The 13059-nt window shown below is 45.7% G+C and overlaps 1 protein-coding gene across 10 annotated transcripts in view; it reads right to left on the bottom strand.

Annotated features, from left to right (window-relative positions):
- Window positions 1-13059, bottom strand: part of mybpc1 (myosin binding protein C1) — a 153211-nt gene that overhangs the window by 116489 nt on the left and 23663 nt on the right. For all 10 annotated transcript variants that reach the window (XM_043708735.1, XM_043708732.1, XM_043708734.1 and 7 more), the window contains exon 2: window positions 5069-5335. In XM_043708735.1, the coding sequence (XP_043564670.1) occupies window positions 5069-5335 (267 nt within the window). The remainder of the gene's footprint in view (window positions 1-5068; window positions 5336-13059) is intronic.

Raw genomic sequence — 13059 nt, 5'->3', positions numbered from 1 at the left:
AAAACTTTGATGGATGTGGAAGGCTCCTGTAGGGACTTGGATGGAGGTGAGGGAGGAGGTGTGGGTGCAGGTTTTGCAGTTCCTGCAGTGGCAGGGGAAGGTGCCAGGATGGGAGGGTGGGTTGTTGCGGGGCGTGGACCAGACCAGGTAGTCATGGAGACAACGGTCTTTGTGGAAGGCGGAAAGAGGTGGGGAGGGAAATATATCCCTGGTGGTGGGGTCTGTTTGGAGGTGGTGGAAATGTCTGCGGATGATTTGGTTTATGCGAAGGTTGGTAGGGTGGAAGGTGAGCACCAGGGGCGATCTGTCCTTGTTACGGTTGGAGGGGTTGGGTCTGACCCAGGTCATGTTCTGGGGACCTGGGTTTGAATCCTGCCAAGGCAGATGGTAGAATTTGAAATGAATACAAATCTGGAATTAAAAATCTAATGATGGCCTTGAATCCATTGTTATTTGTTAGGGGAAAATCCATCTGGTTCACTCATGTCCTTCAAGGAAGAATCTGCTGTCTTCACCTATTCTGGCCTACACATGACTCCAGATGTACAGCAATGTGGTTCATTGTTAAGTGCCCTCTGGGGAATTGGGGATGTGTTATAAATGTTGGCTCAGTCAGTGCTGTGATTATTCTATGAACAAATTTATAAAAAAAGTGAGCTCAGTACCATCAGCTGGCACTAAAATATAGGGTGGGGGAAAATTATGGGATTTAGGGAAGGGTATAAAAGAGAGAGAAATATAACATTAAAACACAGCTTTTTACAATTTTTTAAATCTATAAAAGCAATCAGATTTTATAGATCTGATCCACACATAGAGTCCACAGAGATGGTGTGGTGCAGTGGCTCAGTGGTTAGCACTGCTGCCTCACAGAGACAAGGACCTGGGTTTGACTCTAGCCTCAGATGACTGTGTGGAGTTTGCACATTCTCCCCGTGTCTGCATGGGTTTCCTCTGGGTGCTCCAGTTTCCTCCCACAATCCAAAGATGTGCAGGTTAGGTGGATTGGTCATGCTAAATTGCCCATAGTGTTCAGGGATGTGCAGGTTAGATGCATTAGTCAGGGGTAAATGTAGAATAATAGGGTAGGGGAATGGGTCTGGGTGGGATACTCTTCGGAGGGTCGGTATGAATTTGTTGGGCCAAATGGCCTGTTTCCACACTGTAGGGAATCTATGTTCTATGAAAGGATAAAAGCTAATCCTTTAGGCCAAATGGCTAAAGAAAGCTTATCAGACCCTTAAAAAGGAGTTTAACGTAGAACAAACACGTTGTGACTGTTTCTAATGAGCGTATTGCGTGTGTGACATGAAAATACTGAACCTTCACACTGGTTCACATGCTCCGAGATAGAGTGTTCCATGGAGGGACTGATGTTGCAAAACGTGTGAAGGTGCAAGCAACTTGTTGACCTGTCTGTGTGGTCACTGACCGATTGACACTTTAACCACTGTAACCCTCATTATTATTCCGACAGCAAAGTCAGGCCCATCAACCTCCTTAAATGATTAAGTAACAAAAACAGGAAGCTAAATTCTTGCGAGGCAAAGGTGAAAGTTATTGGAGGGGGACAGGGAGCAATCAGATCAGCCATGGAGGGGTAGGTGGAGCAGGCTGGAGGGGCTGAATGGTCCACTCCTTATTGACAATGCTTGGAACTAGGAAGAGTCAGGCGAATGATCAATGCAGAATTTCTCATTCAGTACTTGAAAATGATGGGGCTAAAGTTTTCAGATCAGCTGCTCCGGTGGTGGACCCAGTGGGTCAGAATGAATTGCCCGATGTGAGGGAGTCTGCGTAAAATGTGCAAATGCACCCCTACAGGGGTGAGCTGTCACGGGCAAAACTAAGAGCAGGTTAAAAACAAATTAATCGCTTGAAAGTCTGGTGCAACATCCTTACTTGATGCTGAAGAGATGATTCCAGGGTCGCAGCAAGAGATGAACTATGTCCTGCCACTAGATATTTGATCATCCAAGTCTATAATTATCACTCAACCCTCATGCCACACTTTTAGGAATTACCCCTCTGGCTCCTCTTTAAAGGAACTTGCTGTCTTAATGCCTTTGAGTCTAAACTCTGTGGGAGAGGAGTAGGGAAAACAAATCTTTATGTGTCTGGAGATTTCAGTGACCCTTGTTGTCCTTCTAATGATGACCATCAGCCAGATTCTTCATTTGCTGAGGGTCAGGTACTCACTTTAACATGATATACTGGCTGCTGACAGGAATGGTGGGACACAGTCCACTCCAAGTATGTGATGACATCGTGTCTAGTACCTATTCAATGTGGGGCTGACCCCATCACACATGCTGGTTCCAATAATAGAAAAAAATAATAAATCAGTCAGACATTTAAATCTGACATTGAATTACTGCAGATTGAATATCCAGATGGATGGGAACTTTAAACCAGGGATCAACATAAATGAGAGTTGGGTTTTATCCATATTCCCACTGAACGTCCAAAAGAGTAAACATGCAAGGGTTCATTTTCCCCTTACAGATACAAGCCAAATAGGAGAAGGCATTTCAAAGGGCCTTTCCTTTTCCCCACCCTGTAAAGAAGAAATTCCCAAAGCTTTATGGTGGTAAGGTGGCTCAGTGGTTAGCACTGCTCCCTCACTGAGCCATGGACCCGGGTTCAATTCCAGCCTCAGGCAACTGTCTGTGTGGAGTTTGCACATTCTCCATGTGTTTGCGCGGGTTTCCTCACACAGTCCAAAGATATGTAGATTAGGTGGATTGGCCATGCTAAATTGCCCCACAGGGGGTCAGCCATGGGAAGTGTAGGGTTACATGGATAGATAGCTGGTGGGTGAGATGTGCTTTGGAGGGGACACAGTGGGCTGAATGGCCTGGATGTAGGTTTGCTCACTGAGCTGGAAGGTGAATGGATCAGTAATAAAGGTGACAGATTTAAAGTTATCAGGCTGAATTTCACTTTTCAGGTTTTGTGGAGGATTTCATAGAATCCCTGCAGTGTAGACCATTTAGCCTATCGATCCACACAGACCTGCAAACATCATCCTACCCAGACCCACCCCTCTACCCCTGCATTTCCTGTGGCTAACCCACACAGCCTGCACATCCCTGAATACTATGGGCAATTTAGCATGGCCAATCTACCCTAACCTGCACATCTTTGGACTGTGGGAAGAAACCCATACAGTAACGGGTAGAATGTGCAAACTCCACACAGACAGTCGCCCAAGGGTGGATTGAACCAGAGTCCCTGGCACGGTGAGGCAGCAGTACTAAACATTGAGCCACTGTGTCATCTCTCCTTGTGGACCACTGAGATGTTTCTGTGTCTTATTGATGACCTTACCCACCAACCCTCCCCCAGATGGCTGATTCTAGCCCCATTCAGCCACTCACTGCATCCAGTGCAGCCTCAAAATCCCAGAATTCACCAGCATCCCTTACCACGGTGCCATCTTTAAAAGCCCATTGTGCGCCTGGACTGTCTATCCCCTGACATTTGCCCCAGATAGGGCAGGGAAAAGGAAACTGTGACCTGCCACTCCCACACCCAGCTGGCAGGGATCTGTCCTGAGCTCCTGCTGGATGGGCTGGTGCCCAGGTGAAATATCCACCACCGGGACCCACAGTGGAGGCCGCGATACCAGGCGGTGCCCAGACCTGGTCCAGGGTTGTCACTTGAGTTAGAGCAGTCTCAGCTGCCTGGAGGAATGCCCAGCTCTGAAGGTCAGTGACCTTCTCCAATCCACCAGTGGCCGTGTCACCATCTTCCCTCTTGATGCCTCACACTCACCTCCCTCATGCTGTACCACTCTCATTATTGCCTGCAATACCCTCCCTCAGACTCTCACCCACTCCAACCCCCTGCCATCACTAACCCTGCATGCCCTCTGTGCTACCCACTTATTCACTTGGGACACCTACCTACCTGTACCAACAGTAATTTGAGGTGCCTCTCATATTCAGCTCCTGTAACACCTGCCTCTCCCTCATGCCAACAGGGAAGCAGCCACAGTTGGGCAGAAAGAGACAAGTCTGTGGGCAGCACGCTGCCTGACCTTCGATTCCTTTCTCCTTACTGACTTTTATCAGCTCGAGAGGTTGACTGACCGTGGACTGGATTCAGAGGCGGCACTTGACTTACTGCATGCCCCCAGTCAAGGCTATCTCCCTTGTTTTGACTGGGGACTGCAGATAAACATGACAAGCTTCCTGGCTTTGTAGCTGCACTGAATGACACAGCAATCCAGCTGCACTGTCAGCCTGGTACCTCTTACTAAGAGGCAAGGTGCACAAAGGCCAGGCAGGGGGTATCCAACTGGGCTTAGAGTGAGTGGGTGCTCTGACAGTGAGGGAAGCTCCTGGAGACAGCCTGGGGCAGTCCCTGAGCTGGGGGTCTGTCCCTGAGCACACTGTGTCCTTTCTGCAGTGTTACAAAGAGAGTTACCAGGCTTATGCCCAAAACATCGGCTCTCTTGCTCCCTAGGTGCTGCCTGACCTGCTGTGCCTTTTCCAGAGCCACGAGATACCAGTGCTGCTGCCCGAGGGGTAGCATGGAAGGGCAGAGTATTCTGTAAGTGGAATTGGGATCTCCTGCAGGGATTGTTAGAGGCTGGCACATCTTGAATGACAATGTGTGATGGAGTGTGCCCTGAGATGTTGGTGCCCAATGTCCAACAGAAAGGTCTTTCAGAACATCAGTGAGCTGAGATCTCCAGGTACTCACTCTCACTTTCATGTCACATCTCATCCACTCACAGTGACTGTCGGAATAGGAGGCTGCATATTAATGAGGCAATATCTACAAGTAATCAGATCTTTAAGAAACAATGATCCCCAGCAATGGGCAATAGTCTGGATTTCTCACCAAAGCCCCATGTCAATCAGACCCCCATAACATTCCAAAGGTGTGGGGGGCATGAGAAGAGATATTATTCTTTGCATAACTCCCAGCTCCTTGGTTTCATCTCACAATCTCACATTAAGATTGTTAAACAGGATAGACCATGTCTTAGTCAATCAGACCACAGTATAGGAATAAAGAGACTTAGCATAAAAAGAGAGAATGTGATTAATCATCCTACCTTCCTGCTTGACTTTCAATTCAAACTTCACTTTGGACGTGCCACTAATGACGGCATACACCACTTCATCCTCCTTGGTCACACTGTTCACGGTGAGTGTGTGCTGCACTCCTTCTGACTTAATCACATATTTATCACTTGCTTGAATGTCTTTGCCATCCCTTTGCCATTTCACTTTGGCATCTGCCTTGCCAGTTTCAGCCACAAACTCAGCACCTCCCCCGGCGACCACCTCGAGTGTCTTCGGTTTTTTGGTAAACGCCGATGCTGTGAGACAAGAGACAGTTATTATAAAATGATGATGAATAGGACCACATCCAACAAATTTCCATTGCATTCTATTTGTGGAGGCCTAGTGGTGTTATTACTGGACTATTAAGCCAGAAGACCCAGGAAATGTTCTGAGGGCCTAGTTTCAAATCCTGCTGGGGCAGGTGGTGCAATTTGAAATCTGGAATCAAAGAATCTAATGATGACCATGAATCCATTACTGATTGTCAGAAAAACCCATCTGATTCACTCATGTAATTTAGTGATGGGAGCTGGCATCCTTACTTGGTCTGGCCTACATGTGACTCCAGACCCACAGTGAAATGGTTGACTTGTGACTGCCTTCTGGGTAAATACAGATGGGCAATAAGTGTTGGCCCAGCCAGTAACACCCTCATCCCATGAATGAATTTTTAAAAAAAAAATTGATTTCCAATTACTTGAAACACTGGATAATGATTGGTTTCCCAGTCAGGCCTTGAATGAGTGAGTTAGAAGGAAATCTTTCAGATCCTTTCCCATTCCAAATTGGTTGAGTTGCCATCTGAGATAGAAATGGAAATTGCTGGAGAAACTCAGCAAGTCTGGCAGCAGCTGTGGAGAGAGAAACAGAGTTAATGTTTCAAGTTCAGTCACGCCTATTCAGAATTGGTCTTCAGGGTCCAGAATTACTTGCAGCATTATGTGGGTGATGTGTGAACTCAGGAGGAACCCTGGTGGTGGGGTGAGAGTCCCTCTGATAATATCTGGATCTGCTGTAGACTCATTGAAAGAGACTGATCAGCAAGTTAGTCAGTAACTCTGTATCATGAATTGTGAGCAAGTTTGATCTCCTTATTTAAAGGGAGGTATTATTTAATTGAAGAGAAAGTTCATTAGGATGATCGCTGGGATGGAAGGATTATCTTATGAGCAAATGCTAAGTAGGTTGGGACTCTACTCACTGGAGCTTAGAAGAATGAGAGGTTGAAACATGGATTCTTAAGGGGCTTGTCAGGGTCAATGCTGAGAGGATGATTCCCCTCCTGGGAGGGTCTAGGATCAGGGGACATAGTCTCAGAATAAAGGGACACAAATTTAAGGCTGAGATGAGGAGGAATGTCTTCTCTCAGAGGGTTGAGAGTTTTTGGAAGTCCTTACCACAGAGAGCTGAGGGGGCAGAGTCCTTGTATATTTAAGGCTGAGACAGATAGATTCCTGATCAGTCGGGGAATCAAGTGTTACAGGGAAAGGGCAGGAAAGTGGATGTGAGGAATGTTGGATCAGCCGCGCTCCTACTGAATGGTGGAGCAGGCTTGAGGGGCCAAATGGCCTACTCCTGATGGTTTTACAGTCTTTATTATTGTATTATCTGCCAACAAGTATGGGTCTGTTTGTAACCATTCCTAGCTCCCCAACACCAAGTAGTGGTATGAGCGTGAAGTCAGGGTACAGTCCAGCTCGGTTGAGATAGTGTTCTGATTCAGAGTCACCTTTCCATTTTACTGTGGATTGTCACCTCATTGCAGTTCCCTCAATGACTTGGGAACCACTCCATAGAGGTATCACAGTGCAAATGCAGTGTCAAACACAATAACACAAAGAGGATTACACTCATCATCTCCTTTGCATAAAATCTCATCCACAAAATTAGGCAACAAAATAAAAGTCTCTGTACAGATATCCTGCACGTTTGTTTTTTGAAGTCTTTCTCAGCTCTCTGCTGCTTTCTCTAATCAATTAATTTCCCTCAAAAAATTTTAAACAATATCTTTCATAACCACATAAAAACACAGATGTATGACTGTCGTGACAGTTGTTTTTAATTCTTTCATGGTTATTTCTATAAATGATTTGGATGTGAATATAGAAAGCATGGTTAATACGTTTGCAGATGACATCAGAATTCATGGCATAGCAGACAGTGAAGCAGGTTTTCAAAGATTACAAAGGGATCTTGATCAAATGGATCAATGGGCTGAAAAATGGCAGATGGAGTGCAATCTGGATAAATGCGAGGTATTGCATTTTGGTAAAACTAACAGGGGTAGGGCTTATACAATTAATGGTTGGAACTTGGGTAGTGGTGTAGAACAGAGGGACCTGGGGTTCAGGCACATAATTCTTTGGAAGTTTGTGTCACACATAGACAGGGTGGTTAAAAAGGTGTTAGCACGCTTGCCTTCATTGCTCAGTGCTTTGAGTATAGCAGTTGGGACGTCATGTTGAGGTTGTACAGGACATTGGTGAGGCCTCTTCTGGAATACTGTGCCCAGTTCTGGGCACCCAGTTAAAGGAAGGATATTATTAAGATGGAGAGGGTTCAGGAGAGATTTACCAAGGTGTTGCTGGATATGAAATGTTTGAGTTATGAAGAAAGGGGCTTCTTTCACTGGAGATTGAGAGGTGACCTTAAAGAAGTTTATAAAATCATGAGGGGTCTAGATATAGTTAATGGTAGTTGTCTTTTCCCTATGGCAGAATTTCAAGACCAGGGGGCACATTTTTAAGGTGAGAGAGAGAGATTTAAACAAGCCATGGGGGCAATTTTTTTTTACACAGAGGGTAGTTCTCATGTGGAATGAATGTCCTGAGGAAGTGGTGGATATGGGTACAGTTACAATGTTTAAAGACATGTGGATAAGTACATAGATAGGAAAGGATTGGAGGGATATGTCCAGGAGCAGCACGTGGAACTAGTTTAGTTTCGGATTATGTTTGGTATGGTTGGGTGAAGGGTCTGTTTCCATGATGTATGACTCTACAAGGGCAAGGCCAGCATTTGTTGCCCTGTGCCTGATTACCATTATGTGGCTTGTTAGGCCATTTCAGATCAGGTTCAAGATCAACCATATTGTTGCTGGTGTAAAGTTGCATGTGCAGACCAACAGATTTCCTTCCCTAAAGGACATAAGTGAACCAGATGGGAGTTGACAACAATCAATGGTAGCTACATGCCACCATCACTGAGATCAGCTTTCAATCCCAGGCTTTGTCAGTTTAGTTTAAATTCCACCAGCTCCCTCGGTGTAGTTTGAACCCAGGCCCCCAGCACATTGTCCTGTGCACCTGGATTTATAGCTCAGTGCAATTGCCACCACCAGGAATGGATGCTCCTCGGATGCTGCCTGACCTGCTGTGCTTTTGCAACACCACACTCTCGACTCTAATCTCCAGCATCTGCAGTCCTCACTTTCGCCAGATATTGTCACCATCCTACAATTCTGCCAAACTGGCATTTATCCCATCAGTGGAGCCTATCGGTGTAACTCAGCAACATTTCCGTCCTAGCCCATTGCATTGAAACACAAAGGCTTATTGTGACAACCTGAGCAGTTACTGCACTAAAATACCAGGGTGAGTGACTGAAGCAGAGATCAGACCTTTAGGAATAGGTTAAGGACTGACAGTTTAGATTGTTTAGATTAGATAAGATTCCCTACAGTGTGGAAACAGGCCCTTCAGCCCAACAGTCCACACCGACCCTCTGAAGAGTAACCCACCCAAATCCCTTTACCCTCTGACTAATGCATCCTAACGCCATGAGCATGACCAATTCACCTGACCTGCACATCTTTGGACTGTGGGAGGAAACCGGAGCACCCGGAGGAAACCCACGCAGACACGGGGAGAATGTGCAAACTCCACATAGATAGTCATAGAGTCATAGAGATGTACAGCATGGAAACAGACCCTTCAGTCCAACCTGTCCATGCTGACCACATATCCCAACCCAATCTAGTCCCACCTGCCAGCACCCGGCCCATCGAATCGAATCTGGGATCCTGGTGCTGTGAGGCAGCAGAAAGGGACCATATTGGAATAAAGCAGTAAAGGTGAGTCTACGGGATTGAGATGTTAATTATATTTATCAAGTATACAGATAGACAGACAAAGAAAGAATTCTGCAGGGGCTAACATGCGTCATCAACCCTAGGAATGACATTTTAATTTAAATTTCTTAAGTTTCCTTTGAAAATGCCATTTTTTAAAAAATGGCCGTCATTTAATTTATTTGTTTTGATTTGCGAAGATTATAGTAAAAGAATTGCTAGGTTTTGCAGCAGAGTGGGTAGTATCTCTCTATTTGAGCCAGAGATTCCAGGTTCAAGTTCCATCCAGGACTTCAAGATGAAGAAAGGTCCATTATGTGGCCAAATAGGCAGAATATTGACTTGTAAATCTCTCCAGCACAGGCCAGTGGCAGGAGGTGAGAGTGGGAGAGACACTGGTTAACTATGTGATGTAAGAACAGAGGAGTTTCTACTGTAACCTTCAAGATGTGTGTGCAAGTGAATGTTTCCACTGCGACTCAGACTCTGTGCATGGACCACAACACACAACTACGGGACTGTAGTTTCAATTTACAGCCACAATGAAACATGAAGAAAGACTCCAGGACAATCTGATGTAGCAGGCAGGAAGAAGGTGGAGGTGATGCTGCATTCTGCACATCACCAACCATCAAGGAAAAGCTTTGTGTCTAGTTTCAAACGTTACCATCCAACCTGGGATTCATTAAGGCAGAGGATATTGTTCATGAGAATGGCAAACACCAGCAGGGTTGGATGGGCCAAGTGGCCTGGTTTGATGCTATAGTTTCTGTGTGATTTGACCAAACATTGGAACTTCATTTGACAACTTCCTTTCATTTAATGTTGATCAGGAGGAACACCCACGATTACTCAAACTGTGACTTTTCTGGATGGGACGGGTGAATCATGAATGCTTGAGCTTTTCAGAAATGGAGCCTTCCTCCATGGGATTAGCCTCATGGTGGACAGACTAACATTGCAGCTTACATTATCCCAGCATGACCCACTGCATTCCAATTCTGACACTTGACCGATCTAATAGCATAGAAAGCATAGAGTTCCAGTGAGCATTGCTCATCCCTATCTATATTTACCCTGATAACCTTCAATCAGTTTCACAATCCAATGATCTCTCAACACCTTTGACACTACATTTTTCATAGTCATCTCCCCTGCACAGCCCCTCCTGATAGCTGCTTTCTCAGATATTGCTCTCCTATATAACACATTCTACGGTTACATTCAAAATGGAGCAACTTGGAGCAGAATTTCTTCATCCTCCAAAGAAAATCAGGATTATTCCACAAATCTCTCTCTCTCCTTCAAGAGTTTTAAGCCCAATAATCATTCCGGTTTCACTAATTTAAGCTTTCTCCCAACTTTTAAACAATTTAACAATATGAAATTCAACCCTCCATCACAGTGGCTCAGTGGTTAGCAGCGCTGCCTCACAGCACCAGGGACCAGGGTTCAATTCCAGCCTCGGGCGACTAGCTGTGTGGAGTTGCACATTCTCCCCGTGTCTGCGTGGGTTTCCTCCGGGTGCGCTGGTTTCCTCCCACAGTCCAAAGATGTGCACATCAGGTGAACTGGCCACTCTAAATTGCCCAAAGTGTTAGGTGCATTAGTCAGAGGGAAATGGGTCTGGGTGGGTTACTCTGAGGGTCAGTGTGGACTTGTTGGACTGAAGGGTCTGTTTCCACACCGTCGGGAATCTAATCTAAAGGGCAAGAGGAATAAAGACATTCAAAACCAAATACATCAAGGTCAGCCTAAGGTTGTGCAATGGTTAAGACACCAGAGTAGGTGTGGACTCAAATCTCCTCATGTCCTGGCTGTGAAGCTCGAAGGAGCAGGTTTGGCCATTTGTGGGCAGCACCTGGCAAATGGTGACCATCAGATCTGGCAAATTGCTCCAATTGAACCACTGAGATCTTTAGACTCTTTACTGACCTCCATGTGATTCCAACGACATGCTGTTGTTGGTATTTTGGGCTCTTGTTTTCCAACCAGACAGCCAGCAAGAGGCATAGACTGCCTGTTCGAGGGAGACCCACTGAACTACCAAAGACCAGAGCAGAGAACAGATGGACGCCAATCTGTCCATTGCATGCTCTGCCCTGCATAGATATTGTGCTGATCTGATCATCCTACTCAACTTTTTTTACCTCTGCCATATCATTTCTGTACTGATTAAACATCTACCTCAGCCTTGGATATACTTAATGACATAGCTTTGACAGCCCTCTGTGGTAAAGAATTCCACAGATTCACCATTCCATGAGAGAAGAAATTCCTCATCACGTCTCATGGGGGAAGGCAATGGCCTAGCAGTATTATCATTAGACTATTAATCCAGAAACTCAGCTAGTGTTCCGGGGACCCTGTGTTCAAATCCAGCCACAGCAGATGGCGTAATTTGAATTTGATCAAGAAACTGGAATTAAAGATTTAATGATGACCATGAAACCATTTGCTGATTGTCAGGGGAACAACCCATCTGTGTCACTGATGTCCTTTAGGGAAGGAAATCTGCCATCCTTACCTGCTCTGGCCTACATGTGACTCCAGAACCACAGCAATGTCTTTTAACTGCCCTCTGGGCTATTAGGGATGGGCAGTAAATGTTGGCCCAGTCAGAAATGCCCACATCCCATGAGTGAATAAAAAAACCACGCTTACCCTAAATGTGCACCTCTTTATTCTGAGATGATGCCCTCTAAGTCCTCGACTCTCCCACAAAGGGAAACAACATCTTCATATCCGCCTTTTTTTTGCATAAGGTCATCTCTCTTCCTTCTAAATTACAATGAGTACAGGCTCAATCCACTCCAACTCTCCTCATACCTCCCTCCATTTCAGGGACCAGCCCTAGTGAACTTCCTCTGAATGTCTCCAATGCCAATATATCTTTCCCTCGATAAGGAACCCAAAACCTTTCACAGTATTCCAGCTGTTGTCTGACTGATGCCCGGTACAGTGTAAGCAAGCCCTTACTATTTTCAGACTCCATTCTCTTAATCAGGCAGTGGCAAAGCCTCTGAGATGGAGGTCTCGCTGACTTAGAGAGAGGACAGCAGCACGGAGATGGCCGGGTCCGCTGGAAGCAAAAAACATCCATCGGAGTTCCAGGATCGCGAAATGACCCAGGACACAGGAAAGTAGTCACGGGGTGGGGGATTGGGGGTGAGTGGAGCTGTAGTAATGGGTACTCACAGAGTTGGGGAGCGGATGTTATAGAGAGAGGGGTACAGGGGGCTGGCAGTGCAGACGGGGAAACATCTCAGACGAACGGTTTCAGGAATGAGAAACCTCAGTGATGGGGAGGGAGTGAAGACGCTGGGAGTATTGCCCTAACAGAGAGGAAACGAGAGGAGATCTGATAGATCTGACTTTCCCAAAACATTCAGTGGGCAGGATAGAGTACATACAGAGAAGCTGTTCCAGCTCATAAAAGGAACAAGAATGAGAGGGTGTAGATTTAAAGCACAGTTCAAAATAAGCAAGGATAATGCAAGAAAAAACTTTTTCACCAATGGGCCAATGGGCTGAGAAATGGCAGATGAAGTTTAATTTAGATAAATGTGAGGTGCTGCATTTTGGGAAAGCAAATCTTAGCAGAATTTATACACTTAATGGTAAGGCCCTAGGGAGTGTTGCTGAACAAAGAGGCCTTGGAGTGCAGGTTCATAGCTCCTTGAAAGTAGAGTCGCAGGTAGATAGGATAGTGAAGAAGACGTTTGGTATGCTTTCCTTTATTGGTCAGAGTATTGAGTGCAGGAGTTGGAAGATCATGTTGCGGCTGTACAGGAAATTGGTTAGGCCACTGTTGGAATATTGCATGCAATTCTGGTCTCCTTCCTATCGGAAGGATGCTGTGAAACTTGAAAGGGTTCAGAAAAGATTTACAAGGATGTTGCCAGGATT

The sequence above is a fragment of the Chiloscyllium plagiosum genome, chromosome 19 (assembly GCF_004010195.1).
Source record: "Chiloscyllium plagiosum isolate BGI_BamShark_2017 chromosome 19, ASM401019v2, whole genome shotgun sequence".
NCBI lineage: Eukaryota > Metazoa > Chordata > Chondrichthyes > Orectolobiformes > Hemiscylliidae > Chiloscyllium > Chiloscyllium plagiosum.
This window is presented reverse-complemented; position numbering and strand designations above follow the sequence as displayed.